Below are 19,667 nucleotides of genomic sequence, written 5' to 3'. Positions count from 1 at the left end.
TCCTGATCCACGACGCGAAGCGTCAAGTCCGAAATGCTCCGTACGATGATCGGAAGGTAAATGATTCGTGCCGGCGTTTCCGATATCGTATATCCTGGAGGCACACTCGGTGAAAACTCGTGTATCGTGTGCACGTACTTGTCGTTGCTGTACGCACCCGCGGTCACGTTGCACTCTATGCGAATGATGTTTACGTTGATGATATTTATAGGAACATTCGATTCGTACTATTGTCGCGGCTCCAGCACGCGATTCGCTGAAAATCCCAGCAGCGATCCAATGTTGTTCGGTTTTGTGAAATTTATCCGATAAGCACATTTGATCTCGCTCTTCATCGTATTGTTATTAGCCCGAATAATAATCAATGGGTGCTCTCCATCTTCGTTTGTCGAGACATTATCGGATTGGTCCCATAAAAAGGCGCGTCTCAGATACACGTCTATATCACGCAGTTCGTACGATCCTTCGGGAACGGTAATCTCCTTGTCATCGTCGTCATAGTAGAATTTATTGTTCGACGAATTTACATTCGGTATCGTGTGATAGGTTTCAAAATATGTCAGACCGAGCTCGTAATCGGCATCGCTCAAATCCACGGCGGGAAAGTAGCTTACCGCGAGGATGCTGCTCTTGCCGGTGAGCGTAAATGTCAGTGACATGTTTGAATGAATACTGAGATCAAACAGCGCAACGCCGGTCTTTAAATTGATTGTCAACCGACTGTAGAAAACGCAGACACAGTTGTCCACAATTGCTCTGATTGTATCGCTGATAAGGCGTGCGATTATACTCTATCACACTGTTCTTCAGATACTGCGCCAATTCTCTCGGTGGTCGAAGATTGCCAAAACTGTCGAAATATATGGCACGACCTCCCCTCTTCGCGTACGCCACCCAGTGAGTACCCGGTCCCTCAGCATTATCCAAATTTACGATACCGCTCTCGTTTCGACGTACATCGCCGAACGGTAACGAGTCGCGCATAAAAATACCTCTAAAATATGGAACGCGCATACATTTTGCCAATTGTTGCAATTGCACATTGGTAGTTACACCCTTGGGAATTTTTAGCGCCCCTTCGACGTTTTTTTTTTCTCGAGACCCCCTGTCCGCGTTTGTATGGAGCGAGATAAAGTCCGTGACCTTCCATGGCGCGATTGTGACGTTGCATCTTTTCCAGCTGACGCCGCGCGGCTTTGTTGTCATTCACGGCCTTTGCGACACCCGCCGCTCCGCCGACCAACGAACCGAGAACCCCCAACAACGGTAGGATCGGCAGGATACTACCGCGTTTCGCTACCGGAAGTATTCGCTTGTTTTTCTTCTTTTTCTTCGTTTTCAAACCCATACCGAGTTTCGTTTTAGCCTTCATGGCTGCCCAGACGGCTGTAGCCGCAGCTCTCTCTCCGAGAGTTGAATCGTTCGCGATGACACGTTTTCGCGCTTCCGCGGCGAGTATATTGTCTGCCACGTGTCGTTCTGCGAGATCGCTGCTACGCGAGTAGGCTATGTCGTGCTCGCGACACGCTGCGTCCAATGGATTAATACCTCGATCACCTCTTGCCAATCGTGTTTCTAAGCGAGTTCCCGGACCGCAAAATTGATAGCCGGGGATATGTAATTCGATCGGAAGCGCGTTTATCGCGCGATTCAGCAGACCTCGACCTATCTTCGGCGACATTCGCCGCAATTCTTTATCAACGGCGGAGGACCGTCGATGTGCGTTTGCTGACACGGCAAATTATAATATATTAAACAGCGCCGATATTGCTGAACCTCCGAATCTGTCTTGATATGTTCGGGAAGCTTATCCCACAAATAATCTATGTAATTATAAAACTCTCCTAGTAGAATGACTTTTGGTATATATTTTAACTGCTCGGCGGTTAAATCGTAAATATCGCTGTTATCCGACACGAGCAGAAACATTTTAACGACTGAGCATATCAGCTCTACACGCCTCTATAAATAGGCCAGCTTTCTCGATACTGTTTTTCATTCGTTGTGGAGGGGAGGTAAAATGCGGTTCGTACGACAATCGCGGACGATCAAAGTGACAAACTTTGACGATAGGATGCAGTTAACGAAAGAGGTGCGCAAACATGGAGGCATGCTACCGATTTCTATACGCGGTATCATCTGCGGTCCGTCGAATTGCGGCAAGACAAACGTCTTGATAAGCTTGCTGGAAAGTCCGCACGGTGTGCGTTTCGAGAACGTGTACGTGTACTCGAAATCGTTGCAACAACCGAAATATCGATATTTGGAGAATATATTAACACCGATAGAAGAGATTGGTTACTTTACGTTCTCGAATAACAGTGACGTCATTCCGCCGAGCGAGGCGCTCCCGAATTCTATTTTTATCTTTGATGACGTGGCGTGCGACAAGCAGGATACGATAAGAGAATACTTTGCAATGGGCCGGCACGCGGACGTTGACTCTTTCTATCTTTGTCAGACGTATGCAAAGATACCGAAGCATCTTATACGCGACAACGCGAATTTATTGATTATGTTTAAACAGGATGGTACCAATCTGAAACACGTATACAACGATCACGTCAACACAGATATGTCTTACGAAGATTTCTGTAAATTGTGTGATACGTGTTGGCGACAAAAGTATGGATTCGTGGTGATAGACAAGGACAGCGCGATTTCGAATGGTCGATACAGAAAAGGATTTAACGACTTTGCGATACCGTAACGCGGTTAGTTGTTGTCGACGCGTCGATTGAGCAACGTTATCGCAACATGGACAGCAGCGAGGAGATTAGAGAGCGCGAGAGGATAGCAAATCAAATTGCGAAAACGAGCGATTTGATTCGCAAAAAATATCACGCCTTGAAAACAGGCAAAATGGAGGAAGATATCGCGTTGGAAAGACACTTTAAGCCTATCATCGAGGCTCTAAGGCAGATTGCCAAAAACACCGTTGGCAAAGAATCTGACGTGTCAAAGATTGAGAATGAAACGACGTGGGAAGACGAAAAGCCAAAGGTCAAACGAAAACGACCAAACGCCTCGTTTAACGACTCTGTAATGGCTTCAACTCCGGTTACGTTGAAACGGTCGATAAATGTGCCATCTAATTTGAGCGAAATAACTAAAATTTTACAACCGCGTAAATCGAAACGATCGAAAGTTGCTCCACCGAATGAACCGCCGATAACCTCTGCGTCTTCCGTACAACAAGTAAGTGCTCGCAAACGAGGATGTTTTCGAAACCACTGATGACTCACTCGTGACGTCCATTCGACAGCAGTTGCAAACATCTGAGGGTCGAGAAACATTGAGAGATCACTTGGGTCCATTGAGCCAAAAGTACGTCGTGACTGTTCTGAGCGGCGATCAAGAAAGCGGTATAGACACCGTGTACGGCGTTTATTTCAGTAACGATGGAATGATGCTCGGTAATAAGCGTTTTGACGTGGACAACGCGGACAACATAATTATCGACGACATACGATACGCAGGCACACGCGGTCTTTACGAGTTGATCTTTAAGAAAATTCCCAATGACGAGATCTACACGGAGGATGACATGCAAAAATACAAGAGCATTCTGTTGATGACAAATGCTCATAAACGCAATCACGATGCTCACGCTCGATTAAATGGCAACAGGGGATACAAGTACAGAAATATAATCGCACCGTTGATTTCGGGTAAAAAAGCTGGAAAAGGTATACCGCGTGCCATGACAGGTAACAAGTACAGAAATATAATTGCATCGCCGATTTCGGGTAAAAAAGGTATACCACGTGTCATGACATTAAACGACAACAAGATCGATTATGTTCATTGAGACGACCCCAACGAGCTTGTAGACCGTCTCCGATTGCTCGAAGCTTCGCGCCTAGCGGGTCACAACGGTCACGATAACGAGATCCTGTCGATTATCGAGGAACTTCGCGAAGCTGGACTTATTATAAATTAAACCGCGCGTTGACGAGTCATTCAATCAACATCAAAATGCCGATCAACAAGTTTGGTATATCGCTCGGAAGAGGCGGTGCGGAACCGTACTATCAATGGAGCGGATTAATCAGAAGTTACGTGCGCAATAACGCTCTTTGCATGGTCGCTACCGACTTTGACGCGAAATCGCGCAAGATTCGACGGATAGCGCCGCCTGTAGATGATGGCGATGCCGCCAATAAACGCTACGTGCAGCAGAGCGTGCAAATTTTAAAAGATCGACAGGATGAAATCGAGAGAAAGATGGTCGCATTCCAGAATAACATGCAAATTACCCTAAACGAACTTCAAAAGATGATTCAATATGTAATTGTGAATCATCGCGAATAGATAAGAACGTACATCTGATCTCTGCGTCAGTTGCGCGTCATCGTCATGGCTAGTAAGAAGCAATCAGATGAAAAACGGCGGCTGGTGGAAGAATTACACGCTCCTGCGAGAAGAAATTTTTCGCGAAGACGCGTCATAGTGCGCGGATACGATGACCTGTGGCAGGCGGATGTGGTCGAGATGCGTCCATACACGCGATTTAACAGAGGCTACCACTACATACTCACTATTATCGACGTGCTGAGCAAGCACGCATGGGCCGTACCGCTCAAGGCCAAGAGCGGAACCGAAGTTACTACGGCGATTGCAAAAATAATTCGAAACGGCGGAAGGTGTCCGAAAAATCTGCAGACTGACAAGGGGAAAGAATTTTACAACGCAAACGTGCAGAAACTCTTGAAGAAACATAATATCAATCACTATTCGACCTATTCCGTAATGAAGGCATCGGTCGTCAAACGATTTAATCGCACGCTCAAGAATGACATGTGGAAAATGTTTACGCGCAATGGAAATTACAAATGGATCGACTCGCTGTCGGGTCTCGTATCGGATTACAACGCGCGAAAGCATCGAACTATCGGCATGCGGCCCATCGATGTTACCCCCGCGATTGCTGACAAGCTCCTAACAACGGTGTACAGTCACGTAAAGATCGCTGCTCCCGCGCGATTCAAAGTGGGCGACTCGGTACGTGTGAGTAAATTCAAGACAATCTTCGAAAAAGGATACACGCCAAATTGGACCACGGAAGTATTTAGAATCGACAAAATGCAGAAAACTAATCCCGTGACGTATCTGTTGGAAGATTCCTGCGGAAAATCCGTCGCCGGTGGCTTCTACGAATACGAGTTACATACATCGCGTTGCTAATCCCGACGTGTATCTCGTTGAAAAAGTTTTGCGCAAAAGGGGGGATGAGGTTTATGTAAAGTGGTTAGGATTTGATAATTCGCATAATTCATGGATACACAAGAATTATGTATTGTAAAAATTTATTACAGTAAAAAAATATACATATATACATATGAGTCATTTATTTTCTTAAATATCTAAATGTATTTACAATATATTTACAGCGGTATTAACAATATATTTACAATGGTATTTACAATTGTATTTTATAATGTCCCCATGGCAGCGTTTCGGTAGAACCGGGTATAATGTATCGCTTATCGTCGTACGGACTTAGAGCTATTTTCGTTTCAGACACGGTGTATACCTCGTGTAGTTTGGACCTTATGCATACCTGCTGTCGCGTCATTTCAATTTCGTCGCGCAGACACCGCGTGTAATCGTCGAACGTTATCGACCTGGCTACGACGTTACTCTTGACACCTTTAACCTTTTTCGTATCTTTCTTACCGTCCACTCGCAAGGCGTACATCTTTGCTCTAAGCCCGACGAATTCGGTCATTATCGCACCGTTATTTTCGTCTTTCATCAAACCCGGAACTTTTTTATTGGCGAGTGGGATACCGTACGTATTATCGATCGCGTAATCGCTAGTGTCGAATCTATGAATGTCACGCTTCATGGTATCGTACACATCGTCGCACTCAATGTCATAAATGAGACTGTCAGTATCGGTGTACGTGACTTTACACTTGTCGCGATACAACGGTAACATGTACTCGTGATGAAATTCATACAAACATGTCTTGGATATATCGAGGATGCACATACCCACGTAGATTGGTTTGTCGAACTTCACCTCGAGTTTTCGCATTTCTATTGCTACTAGATTTTCTGAAAAGACGCTTCGACTGTGAAAATTTGGTTTCGCGATCATTGCCTCCGCGCCGTATCTACCCTCCCAATGAGTCACGAGGCGCACGTCAACGTGATTGCGCACATTCTCCATGGTTTTGCCAAACACTGCATTGTTCATCAATTTGTATAAATTTTTTTCGAAATCATTCTTGGCCAACGTCCTAAATTTTGTATTAAGTTCTATATAATCGCGAAGCCATGGAGATTGCGCGAATTTCAGTATACGGTGAATTTTTGATAAACGGAGACCGTGACGAGTACACTGCTGCAGGTTGCGATAATGTATTACATAACGTTTCTTATCGTATAATATTGCGAGGAGCTTGTCCTGCCGCTTGCCGGGTGGTTTATCGCGCGTCGGACAGAACGGTAGGTCAGTGTGCGCGTCGTGAAGATGTTGCGGATTCTCCAAATCGACTTCGAGTATATAGCCTATCGAGGAATCCAACGCGACATCCATAACATTAAAATCGGTTACGTTGTCGACCCATTTAAAATCTGCGTATGGCAATGGTTGACACATTGCCCAGCCGTATAAGTTATTTACATCAAAATACATGAGGTACGACGACGGTTTCGATGGATCGTACGATTGCATGTACTTGTTGTTGGCCAGTGCGTATCTGTTTGAACATTGACTCAAACCGCCGCGTATACCGCGTTCGATAAACATGACCATGTCAATGTCGGTGAGCAATTCGAAATTGATGTGTGTATGCTTCAACATAGCATCCCACGTAAAACCCGGTAGAGTATAATAATACGCCGGATCGAGTCCATAACTCGCGACGCAACTATCGCGAAAATTTTCAAAGATGTCGGCCAACAGCAAGACATCGGTCTTGAGATATAAATCGCTGTAATCACCGAGCGTTCGAATGGAGAACCGCTGCCAGACGTCGACGGCGTGCGCGTAATCGCTCTCGGATACGGTGTCACCTGTCAATGAACTGTAAAATGAGTCGCGCGGTGGTAAACACGAGTCCTCCAATTTTTCGACGCAGCCAATGTATTCATATGGAAATACGCCTTTTCGTGTCAGCAAATCAAAATTTTCTGCGGATAATTCACAAAATTCGCGTTGCAATATTCGCAGTTTATCCTTGCTGAGATAAGATGCCAATTTGTCGAGACTAGAGGTGAGAAACTTGTACGAATCGATAAATCGCAATTTGACGCACGTTTTCTTATCTTTATTTTTGGTGCTTTGAACGTTTTTTGTAAACGAAATATATTTTTCTTTTGTGATCGGGAGTAAATCTACATGTCCTTCGTACGCTGTTGCTATTTCAGTTATAATAAAATGTGCGTCATAGCCCGATAAATTGAAACACTACGGGAATGCAATGCGAATCTTTATAATTTAAGTTACAATTCTAATGCGCGGGACCTCTGTATCGACCGGTCAGGTGACAATGGTCGCGTACTCGCACGTCGTCTGACTCGAACGGTTCTTCGCACACGTGACAGTGTGTTGCGCTGTTAAACTTTTCCCACTCGTCTCGCGTAAAATCTGCCATGGGTATATTAGTGGACAAAATGGTCTTTACGTCGTGAGCTAAACGTTTTAGCTCCTCGGCGAACCACGCGACGCAATCCTTATCGCGACGAAACCGATACATAGATAACGACTCGTCGTACGAGCAACGCACGTAGAACCCTATGCTAAACACGCGATGATGTTGATATGTGTACCTGGACGTTTCCAGATCCGCTTCCATCTTCTCCAGAGTACATTCCAGGTTGGCGTATACGACAAACGGAACTCGTTCCTTCCTGTTGTGATTTTTAAATGCCAACCACTTGTCGTTATCGCTCGGTAACTTGATCGCGCAGTCGTTCATCTCCCGACAGTCGACGGTGTGGGCAACCAATTTCTCGTTGGAGCTGAAGTAGTGCAAACATCTGTAAAAATAAACGCATATATTATAAATTTTTATACACAAAATATTTTATATATTATTAAAAGAACTGTAGGTACATACCGATCGCAAAAGTATTTCCTGTGCTCTTTTTTACTGATTTGCGAGCTCACGAGACGGGATAGGTTCTTGATCCATGCAAAGTGTCCCACGTTGTCGTCATGCACGTACAAGAGATTTACATGTCTGTCCATCTTACGATCAGTAACCCGTATTGGCAAGATAGCAAGTTTTTTGTTTTTTTTCTTGATTGATATATCGTTGTGATTTTCAAACCATTTAATTTGATTCAACGTCATTGGAAATTCAATGTCTTGGAGATTTAGCACCGACGTGTAATGAGGGTACGACGATTCCCGTTCTGCATGTCTCTTGGCTGGATACAGAGCAGCCATCACTGACCATGCAAAACATGCATTGTCTCTTGATTTCACGTTTATCACCGCTCTCTTCATTTTATTTCTTGCGGTATTTCCACAAAACACTCCGCGTGCAATAGATTATATTTGTTTACGTTTATCATTAAATTGAGTATACGCGACAAGGCCCATCCGCTATCACGTTCCTGGAATTCCCCCAGCGATGCTAGAGTAGGCTCGATAACGTGTCTCTTGTACCACTCATGCAGATCGGACGTACGAAATAGTTCATAGTTTCTCGTAGCGATACTTTTATTTGCGCGTTTGTCACCCGCAACAAATTCACCATTATAAACACTGTGTTAATTTTTACATTGTCATGTCGTTGCATGACGTTCCGCACACGATCGAGTACAATTTCTCTCGCATTTATAAGAAATTGACGAGGGTCGATGTGTTTGGAATTTATCACCGCACCAGTCTATATACGGCTTTCAAAAGCTGGATCTATCTCGCGCCATCTGAGTCCTGTCTCACTCGCACTGTATCCCGCACCCACATGCACGAAACGTTGACGTACCGAGTCTTTCAGACCTTTGAGTCTTGCGATACATGCGACCAATGACTGTTTGAGACCGATCGATAATCGCGGTCGTTTAATTCGGCTTTGTTCTTCCAATGATTCGATAAACTTGTCGCATCATTGCTCCCACGCGGCAAAGTCTTCCCTCGAATTTAACAGGGTGGATTGCTCCAACAACTCTTGCTCCATGTTATTGCACGATTTTCTTGCTAACGCCATTTGTTGCACTCGCGACTTCCAGTTCTCGACTATTGAGCGTATTCTCTAGATTCGTCATTTTATATTCTACTAATGATGCATCGTTTGCTTATCGTATCTAATTTCATCTCAGCAGCCGTACATCGGCGCTATTTGCAAAATTTGCAGTTTTGCACGTGTTCGATGAAATCATCGTGAGACACGTATGCTCTTGAAAAAAAAATCATATTTGATGCCCGATGAGGTGATCTCATCACGAATGTTCTTGACAAAGATATCACATTTAACGTATATGTGGATTGTGGTGGTGGTCACCATGCAGCAGCCGTACATTGGCGCTATTTTTGCAAAATTTGCAGTTTTGGGTATGTATAAATGGTCTACGAGGATTCTAGAGCGCAGTCGAGAGTTCGATACGGTTCGAGTAAGTTTGCAATAAACAGCCTCCAGATACGATGAACACTCACGGTGCGAACTACTACGTTCCGATTCAAGACGAAACGTGTGAGAAACAGCACAATGAGTAAGTACCGCTAATTTTCATATATACTTGTGCAAAAAAATTTTATGAACATATAATTGTATTTTTTCAGTTTTGATAAACCCCGCTACACGCCGCGTATTTTGGGAAGAAGATTTGCCTTGACGTCAACAGCGTATAAATTTTTGGATGTCGGAATCAGCGCGGGACCTTTGTCCTCTGTAGATATACTTATTGGCGATAACCGAGGCAATCGGATAATTCTGTCACATGCAACGTGGGTGACATTCATAAAAAAACATGCAGATATACAGCGACTCGTGCAGTCATCGGCACCATCATCGCTAACGTTTCGCGATCTGGAGCTTGTTAAAATACGTGACGCAGATATTGTAAAATTGACGTCATGCGGCATCAGCTTGTACATGAAACCGTCAACAGTACTCTTTCTGTTCGAACTAGAACATTGCGTCGAGAACGTGTATTTTCAACTATGTCAAAATGTTCACGGCGTAAGAGAAAAATTCAAACAGTTTGTAACAACTTTACGTCAAAATTGTATCACCGATAAATGTAACGCAGTTACAATCTTGCGTAAAATTTATGATGAAAATTCGATTATTGATTGCGAACTGTTGGCCTACGCTTTAGATACTATTGTGTATAATGCGCTACATGACAAATAAATGTATATAATATGGTAAAAAATAATTTCCTTTTTTATTTACCGTTCCCTTTTGTTAAGCTGTCTTCGTTTATTGTTTACTTAAATGTATAATTATAAATTAAATATTAAGATCTGAACGATTAAATATTGTTGGCGACGAAAAGATACTCAATCGTGAGCGAGAACTCGCGAACGGGAGAGAGAGAGACCGCGCGAACGAAAAGACGCGCGCGACCGAGGGACGGGGGAAACATCTACGATGGAAAAACAACGCGAGCGGGAGCGTGTGACGTCACGCGGACTCCGCGACGCGGCGAAACGCTGACCCCCTCGCCACGCTCCGCGGCGAAAACGCGGTCGTCCCGCGGCGCCGGAAAACGCGGACCCCTCGCCCCGCGGCGCCGAAAAACGCGGACCCCCTCGCCCCGCGGCGCCGGAAAACACGGCGCCCGAAAAACGCGGTTCCCCCTCACCCTTTCCCCGCGGCGCCCAAGAACGCGGTTCCCCTCTCCCCCTACCCCGCGGCGCCCAAGAACGCGGTTCCCCCTCCCCCTACCCCGCGGCGCCCAAGAACGCGGTTCCCCTCTCCCTCTACCCCGCGGCGCATGAAAAAACGCGGTTCCCCCCTCCCCCTATCCCCGCGGCGCATGAAAAAAACGCGGTTCCCCCCCCCCGCGGTTCCCCCCGCCCGCGTTTCCCCCCGCCCCTCACCCCCCTCAGATCCCCGGAGTGGAACCGGCCTACCTTACCTACTGATTGAGTGGGGAAAAAACAATTAAAATGAGCTCGACTTCAGGACGTGAATTAGAAAAGTTTTCGGTAAATGAAGAAAGCGCAACTGTGAGAGTACGCTGGAAGAAGTGGATGCGGGCGTTTGAATTATTCATACAAACGCAAGCAGCTCTCACAAGTAAACGTAAGCAGGCGTTTTTGTTGCATCTAGCGGGTCCCGAAGTGCAAAATGTGTATTACGCGCTGGATGCGGTAGTGCCGCAAGGTAGAGACATCTATGACGCAACGAAAACAGTGCTAGAAGCACATTTTTCACCGCAAATTAATGTACCATATGAGCGGCATAATTTCCGTTGCTTAGCACAACAAGCGAATGAAACGATTGATCGTTATGTGATACGGTTGCAACAGCAAGCAGAAAATTGTGAATTCGGAGATAAAAAGAACGAAATGATTCGGGACCAAATTATAGAAAAGTGCAACTCAAACGATTTACGCCGCCAGTTACTGAAGGAAGGAACCGCGCTGACATTCCAGAAAGCAGTAGAAATTGCGAGGTTATGGGAAATGTCACACAGACAAGCTCAAGAATAAAACAGAGCAAGTAAACCAAATAAAAAGACGCAACAAGAATTACGAAAGACGCGAAAATAAAAACAAGGCAGGTGGAACAGACGCTAGATGTTTTCGATGTAACTATACCGGACATTTTGCTAAAGATAAAAACTGCCCAGCCCGTATGAGTACTTGCGAAAGATGCGGGAAGGAAGGACATTTCAAAATTGTGTGTAAAACGAAGATGAAAAAGGTGGTTAAGAAAGAGCGGAAAACTGATCGGAAAAAAGTTCGACAAGTGGAAGAGAGTAGTACGAGCAGCGAGGAAGATACATCGGACGATCACTACGCATTCAGCATTCGGGAAAGGGACAAGATTTTTGGTATTGGAGAAGACGAAAAAATTGACGTGTTGCTAGGAGGAGTAAAAACGAATATGATTATTGATTCGGGAGCAACTTGCAATATTATTGACAAAAAGTGCTGGAAACGACTGAGAGACAGTAAAATTTGGTGCAGATTGTATCTTTCGGAAAAAAGGCTGTATCCGTATGGAAGCCGTCAACCGCTGAAGATAGTGGAAGCATTTAGGACGGAAGTACAACAAGTCGATAAGAGATTAACAGTGGAAGCGGAAATAATCGTCTTGGATGGTAAAGGTGGAGCAGTGCTAGGGAAGAAAACTGCGATGGATTTAGGAGTACTCAGCATAGGACCAGGGGTCGTCAGAACTGTTGAACAACAGGATGTTATTGGAGAATTCGGTAACATGTTTAAAGGAATTGGTAAGCTTAAGAATTTTCAATTCAAAATACCAATTGATAAGTCTGTTACTCCGGTTGCGCAACCAGTTCGCAGGCAGCCATACAACTTGAAGGAGGTGCAACGGAAATTGATTGCAGAATTACTGGATGCAGACATCATTGAAAGGGTGGAAGGCCCTACGCCATGGGTTTCACCAGTTCGCATAGTACCAAAGGGGGAAAGCGGATAGAGGCTATATGCATAGATATGAGGCAAGCAAACCGAGCGGTCTTTAGAGAACGTACTCCAATTCCGGCAACGGAAGAGCTCCTGCAAGAAGTAAACAGAGCTACCGTATTTTCTAAACTGGACTTGAAATGGGGATACCATCAAGTGGAGCTTGAGGAAGAGTCACGTGAAATTACAACGTTCGCCACCGAGGTAGGATTATTCCGTTATAAGAGGCTAATGTTTGGAATAAGCTGTGCGCCAGAAGTATACCACCGGATTATGACATAAACTTTGCAGGGATTAGAAGGCGTGTTAGTTTTTCTAGACGACGTATTGGTATACGGTAAGAATAAGGAGGAACACGACGCAAGACTCAGGAAGGTACTACAGAGACTACGTGAAAAGGGACTCACATTGAATAAAGAAAAATGTAAATTTCGGAGGTCAGACATGGTATTCTTAGGACATCACATTTCGGAGAAAGGTATTAAACCGTCAGAAAACAGTAAAAACACAATTCAGCAGTTTCGCCGGCCAAAGTCAGCCGAAGTAAGGAGGAGGAGGAAGTAAGGAGTTTCTTGGGACTCATAAATTTCTCGGGGCGGTTTATTCCAGATCTAGCAACAAGAAGCGAGCCGCTGCGCAAACTTACTAGGAAAAATGCCGGGTTCAAATGGGGTCAGCAGCAGGAAGAATCTTTTCAAGATTTAAAAGAATGCATAGTACAACCAGGAATTTTAGGGTTCTACGACAAAGATGCTAACACCAAAATAATCGCAGATGCCAGTCCTGTGGGGCTTGGAGCCGTGCTTATCCAAATACAGGAAGGAGGGCCACGCGCAGTTCGTTACGCAAGCAGGACCTTGAGTGACGTAAAAAGGAGGTATTCACAAACTGAAAAGGAAGCGTTAGCTCTAGTTTGGGCGTGCGAAAAATTTCATTGGTACTTGTATGGAAAGGATTTTGAACTATATACGGATCACAAACCGCTCGAAACAATATTTAGCCCGAGATCGAGCCATGTGCGAGAATTGAAAGATGGGTTTTGAGACTTCAGCCATATAAATTTCGAGTGGTGTACAAAAGTGGGAAATCGAACATCGCCGACCCACTGTCCCGACTATTGGACACGCGACAAGTGAACCAAGAACGCGAATTCGAAGAACAGATACGACGAATTATTGAGGCTTCAGTACCGAGGAGATGCTCGATGAAAGAAATAGAGGAAGCGACAGGGGAGGACATAGACCTGCAAGAACTTTGGGAATGCATCGAGACGGCTGTTTGGACACCTGAAATGAAGAAATACGAGCTGATAAAGGAAGAGCTTAGTAACATTAATGGGGTTATCGTGAGGGGAACCCGGATCGTCATACCAAAAGTGTTACAGCGAAGGATGCTGGAGTTAGCACATGAGGGACACTTGGGCATCGTCGGTACGAAACAACAATTACGATCGAAAGTTTGGTGGAAAACGATGGATAAGGATGCCGAACGGTGGGTGAAAACATGTCACGGTTGCCAGATCACTGCGCTACCAGAGCCTCCGGAGCCTATGAAGAGGAGCGACTTGCCAGAGAAACCGTGGGAACAGGTTTCAATAGATTATTTAGGTCCACTGCCGTCAGGGAACTATTTGCTGGTGATTGTAGACTATTACAGTCGCTACTACGAAGTGGAGATCACACGGACCATGGGCGCAGAAGATCTCATGTTTCGACTACAAATAATTTTTGCTCGTTTTGGGATTCCTAAGGTTTTGATTAGTGATAATGGCGGATCATTCCGGGATGAGAACTTCAAGAGGTTCCTTCATGAATATGGAATACACCATCGGTTCACGACACCACTTTGGCCACAGGCAAACGGTGAAGTGGAACGCCAAAACAGATCCATTCTGAGGAGACTTCGCATCGCGCAAGCGGAAGGACAACCTTGGAAGAACGAGTTGTATAAGTATTTATTGGCATATCGAGAAACACCGCATGCGACTACGGGGGTAGCACCAACTCAGCTCATGTTCGGGCGTAATATTCGGTCGAAATTACCTGAAATCAGCAGTGTGGAGAAGCAATACCTCGATGAAGAAATACGCGATAGAGACCGAGAGAAGAAGGAAGAAGGGAAGAGGTATGCGGATGCGCGCCGACGAGCAAGAACAAGCACAATCGAGCGGGGCGATTTAGTGCTGGTAAAGCAACAAAAGCAAAATAAGCTGTCAACACCGTTCAATCCTGTTCCTATGCGAGTTATTGAGAGATCTGGGAAGGCAGTAGTATTTGAGACACCGGAAGGGAACCAGTACGAACGGAATACTTCGTTTGTTAAACAGTTCACCCAAAGGGAGGCGGAACCACAACAGGCAAATACAGACAGAGTCAGAGTAGAGCCAGTCTCGGAGGCGCCAGTGGCAGGAAGTAGTAACTACGGGGAAAATTCTACACCGAGAAAGGTCTCGGAGATGGGCAGCTCATCAGAGCAAGGGGATCAATCGATGAGGGAACGTCGGGTGAAAATGAAACCTGCGTGGATGAAAGACTATGTGTGTTCATGATGATTGCGTTGTCAAGAAGGAAGTAGAGGTGACATTTGGTTACTGTTCAATTTTGTTGTGGTACTGTCGATGAGACAAATAATAGTTAAGCGATAGTTATTTAAAAGATAAAGTCAATACATGTTATTAATTTAGAGGGAGAACAAATTATGTTTCGTGTAGGTACAACCAGGCTCAACATTAGTTTGGATCAGAGCGAATATGAAATAATTGCAATATTGTTTTCTAAGTAAAGAAGGAAGAGAGTGTAGTATTCTAAGGTTGGCACTTGTAGTATTCTAAGGTTGGCGCTGTGTGATGTAGAGGTAGAGAAAGAGGATAATAAAGATGGCGAGTAGCAATACAGAAGCACGAGCGTGAAGTTATTAAATCCTCGATTACGATATTATAAAGATTACACCCTCCTTATTATAGTATATTATTTGAAAGGGCGTAGAATAAGAAAAATTTTGGCGTAAACTTAAATTTCTTTTATGTCCTTTCAAACGATATACTACAATATAAGATGTTACGTCCTGCAGACTCCACGATATCCCTTTTTCGCGGGAATCCTTATGCGCCTAAGATAGCCCTAAGATTAGAATAAACAAGCCAAGTACGGACGATTAGCGATCGGGGTGAGGTTAGATCTTTTTTTTATGATCAAACTACCTATTTGCTTGGGCAACTAAAAGCAACCTCTCAGATGATAAATTACTAACAGACGGGGGATATGGTGACCAGATTCTTGTCAACCTCGTCTGGCTCATAACTATAAATCCGGCGACACAACGCGCAGAAAGGAGCCTTAACTTCAGACAAGGAATGATGGGAATCTGTATTATATCGCGCGACTCACTCAAAACTGGCCGTGCGATGTTCCGACAAACAGAAACGAAACCTAATACGTGGTTTTAGAAATCTTAAAAGCACGTGGCGGAAGTTTCTGTTTGCAATAAAACTGCACTTAAAATTAAAAAGTATGGATCGTCTGTCAACGTAGACACAGGGTCGCGAGATAAATAAGGAACCCTAATAAAAGAGAAATCGGCGATAGCCGAAAAACAAATGCGTCACTGGAAAGAACCGATGGGTTACACCCCCAATAAGACAGTGGAGGCCAAGAGGGGGCTCACCAATGAAAAACCGCAAAAATCGATAACCGTCTCTAGCTTTCCAGGATAGGCGAAAACTTAAGAATCTACCTCTTGGGTGAGGAACATGTCAACCAATAAAAAATCCGTTAAACAAAAATTAGAAACATCCCGCCAACCCGAAATTCTTTAAACAATAAACCAGACACACCCCACATGAAACCCACCCCTTCCATTCCCTACACTTTCCTATATAAACCCCGAGATTGCGACACTCGCCCTCTCAAAACTTCTCAGTCTCTTCAAGCCTCTGAAGATTTAGTCTGCATTTCGGCATTATAATCGTGATCTCTTCCGTTTTCGAGTCACGATTTCGCATTTAAAGTCTGTGCAAAAGATCCAGCAGCACATCAGTCGCTCCGACTCATTCACCAGCGACACCGAGAAGAAACCCATTCGTTTTTGAACTCATCAAGTAGTAAGTCCCGTAATTTTCTTGATCCTTCTCTTTCCGCGTTATTGCCCCCCCCCTTCTTAAACGGTCTATCGATTGTCGGACCCTCGGAAGTTTATTATATATTTGAGGCCGGTCAGTGTAGACATCAGGTTCCCAGCGGTCGTTGGCGTTGTCGTGGGCCTGACTTGCCTCCCGGCGTCTCGCCGCTGTCGTGGACTCAGCTGGTCCACTGACCTCCCTGAGCTTATGCTCGTGGGTCGGTTAGTGTAGGCATCGAGTTCCCAGCGGTCGTTGGCGTTGTGGCAGGCCTGACTTGGCTCCCGGCGTCTCGTCGTTGTCGTGGGCCCAGACTGTCCACTGACCTTCCCCCCCCCTAAGTTCGACGATTTCCTTTTGTTCGCTTCCGACCGGGTCCGAGAGAGATTGACTAAAAATAAGTAAATATTTTTAGTGGACCCGAAAGCCCTGGCCCCTCAAGGACCGAATCTCCGCACAATTAGGCGACATAGAAATCGCCAGAACAAGCGGGCGCGACGGAAGGTCGAACTCCCCCGGGAGCGGCTCAACGCCGGTCCTCCGCGACTCGCCACCCCACCGCCCCTACTAGCTTCTACGAAAGAACCCGGTTGTTCGAACCAGGATTGTCCCGCTACCAGTCAGCCCTATCGCCCAGTCGTCCTACCCTCCCGCCCAATAGTCGAACATCGCCCTATTTGCCGTGTGGGTCCGTTTCGCGTGGTCCTGCCTCGCGTGGTCCCCGTTAACCCCGATCCAGTCCGCTTCTTAGAACCTCCCGATTCCCCCTCCTCTTTCCGAAGTCCGTCCCCGACCTCCTTGACCGCCTCGACTCTCGATCTCGAGGAAGTAGTCGTTCCCGAGGTGATTACTCTTGACTAATTATTTGTTTTAATACACACACCGCACCCTTACAACTAATTTAATTTTATTTCAATGGCGGTATCTTTATTTTCCATTCATAAATTCTTGTCTCACCCCGCAAACATCTCCATATATTTTGTTTTAATTGTGACTTAATTTTAGTTTAACACACACCACACGCACTCTTACATTTAGCTAAATTTATGTAACTTCATTCCTTAAATAATTGTGATAATGGCGGGCAGAATGGCCATTTCCAAATAGGTTTTCCCTTAAAAATCCTGCCCAATCACCTCCGCACTTATGTACCACCCGGGAAGAATCCACACACGTTACACACATATCCGACATTCACACTTATAAATATATTCAGTTTATCTGCTTAATTCTTATTTATTGTTCACCTAGCTTATATTATTGTAATAGAATATTTTATTGTAATAAAATGTTTAGCTTATGTTAAATGTTAATTTCAAACTGCATTGAGATTTATAACTTAAAAACCTCTAACCCTACTCTTCCACCTCTCAAAATCGCACGAGGTCCGATCCTGAGTTAAAGGGATTAAATTCTCTGACTCGAAAAAGGACCGACGATCGCACCGCTCATGAAAGGCGTCCTAAGGTCTTTACAGACGTTGACCCTTTCTGAGTCATAAAAGTGCGTTCGGCTCGCGCCACGCGTCTCCGAGCGCGTACCTGCGAGCGACATTTGTAAGTATCTAGCTGCGTCCTCTCTTCCCCCGACCCCTCTGGCTAACCTTTTCCTTGCTTCCCAGATTTTCACATCCTAATCCCGGGATTGGACGTAACAAAGAGGTTACACTTGAAATTTTCAGCGCCCCAGAAGACACCAACTAAAAAATTTCAAATGAAACCCCTCATATTGTGTAGTATATTGTTTGAAAGGGCATAAAAGAAGAAAATTTCTTACGCAAACCAGAGGTCAATACATTAACCCGTTCGAGAGTTATTTAAGGTCAAAGTTCAAAAAAGCCAATTTTTTACCTTAAATAACTCCCAGACGGGTCAACGTATCGACCTCTGGTTTGCGCCAGAATTTTTCTTATTTTATGCCCTTTCAAACGATATACTATAATACATAAGGTTTTATTTAAAAAATTGAAAGTGACGTTCGCGTGACCTTCAAACAACCATTCAAGATCAAATCATTGCTATCATTTTATTTCCCTCTTGCAGCTAAAATATCCGAGCGTTTTTCGAATAAATTAAGTTACATTCCAAAAAAATCACGCTTATTGTTTCGTTTTTAGTGGCCCACCAAAAATTAGAAAAAGATAAAAAAACAAGTTAAACAGAGTAAAATTAATCTGTTAGAAGTAAGCATTAGTATTATAAGATATCCTATATGCTTCTTACCTGAAATGCATCATTCGTACAGAAGATCATAAGATGTACATAGGTGTTTCGGCGGAAAATATATCCGCTTGGACCTGCGGGCGAACAGGTCTCTTCGTCCTCCCAGAATCCATGCACTTTCGTATTTCTAACAATATATCCTCTATCCAATCGTGGATTGAAATGCAGAGCAATGTTTCCAGCTGCTTTGCATATTAAATTTACCGAAAACCTGCCATGTGATTATATGAGTTAAAATGAGTTCACGTTGCTTTTAGTCATAATAAGATTACGAAGAAAAACTTAATAAATACAATTATTTTAAGAACTATTTTTTAAAAATAGTTTTAAAGCACAATTTAATAAAGAAAGTAAATAATTAGTAGTTATATCTTGTGTTCCTTATGTGTTCTTTATGTTAATAAGATTTTGGCTGCAGATGTTCTGTTATGTAATAATTTTGAGAAAAAACTTCACCCATTTTCATAAGGATTTTGAGCTAGTCATCAATCATATATAATTTGATAGATAATAATGGTAGTATTAAAAAAAATAGTTTTAAATTCTCAAACTTCCGCCGGAAGCAGCTCTGATCTCTTAATGATATCATTTTATTCGTTTGATAACAAACAAATGTTGAATATTTTATCGTAATTTTACTAATTCATTATATTCCCACACAGCAAAATATATCTGAGATATAGCCAGATATTTTTATGCCTACAATTTCAAGTCAGATGTAAGATATTTTATTTTCAGATATTTACAGAATATCTGCAAGACATCA

The 19,667-nt window shown here is 44.1% G+C and overlaps 4 protein-coding genes and 1 pseudogene across 4 annotated transcripts in view; 2 read left to right on the top strand and 3 right to left on the bottom strand.

The window, feature by feature from the left end:
- Window positions 1–19,142, bottom strand: part of LOC143893595 (galectin-4) — a 76,064-nt gene extending 56,922 nt beyond the window's left edge. The window contains exon 1 of the mRNA XM_077399130.1: window positions 18,902–19,142. Within this exon, the coding sequence (XP_077255256.1) occupies window positions 18,902–18,931 (30 nt within the window). The 5' untranslated portion in view covers window positions 18,932–19,142. The remainder of the gene's footprint in view (window positions 1–18,901) is intronic.
- On the top strand, window positions 2,758–3,943 carry LOC143893597 (uncharacterized; annotated as a pseudogene).
- On the bottom strand, window positions 5,333–6,389 carry LOC143893594 (uncharacterized). Its single transcript, XM_077399129.1, has one exon. It carries the CDS (start codon window positions 6,203–6,205, stop codon window positions 5,423–5,425), a length of 783 nt encoding a protein of 260 aa, XP_077255255.1. The 5' UTR covers window positions 6,206–6,389; the 3' UTR covers window positions 5,333–5,422.
- Window positions 7,259–8,000, bottom strand: LOC143893596 (uncharacterized). Its single transcript, XM_077399131.1, has one exon. It carries the CDS (start codon window positions 7,929–7,931, stop codon window positions 7,464–7,466), a length of 468 nt encoding a protein of 155 aa, XP_077255257.1. The 5' UTR covers window positions 7,932–8,000; the 3' UTR covers window positions 7,259–7,463.
- Window positions 9,605–10,321, top strand: LOC143893580 (uncharacterized). Its single transcript, XM_077399118.1, has 2 exons — window positions 9,605–9,672; window positions 9,731–10,321. The coding sequence occupies exons 1-2, from the start codon at window positions 9,605–9,607 to the stop codon at window positions 10,314–10,316; spliced, it is 654 nt and encodes a 217-aa protein (XP_077255244.1). The 3' UTR covers window positions 10,317–10,321.
- Window positions 19,143–19,667: the final 525 nt, after the last annotated feature.

The sequence above is a fragment of the Temnothorax americanus genome, unplaced genomic scaffold, assembly GCF_048541705.1.
Source record: "Temnothorax americanus isolate GAGA-0224 unplaced genomic scaffold, ASM4854170v1 Scaffold122, whole genome shotgun sequence".
NCBI classification, from domain to species: domain Eukaryota; kingdom Metazoa; phylum Arthropoda; class Insecta; order Hymenoptera; family Formicidae; genus Temnothorax; species Temnothorax americanus.
The sequence above is the reverse complement of the archived record's forward strand: the minus strand, read 5'-3'. Positions and strand labels throughout refer to the sequence as shown.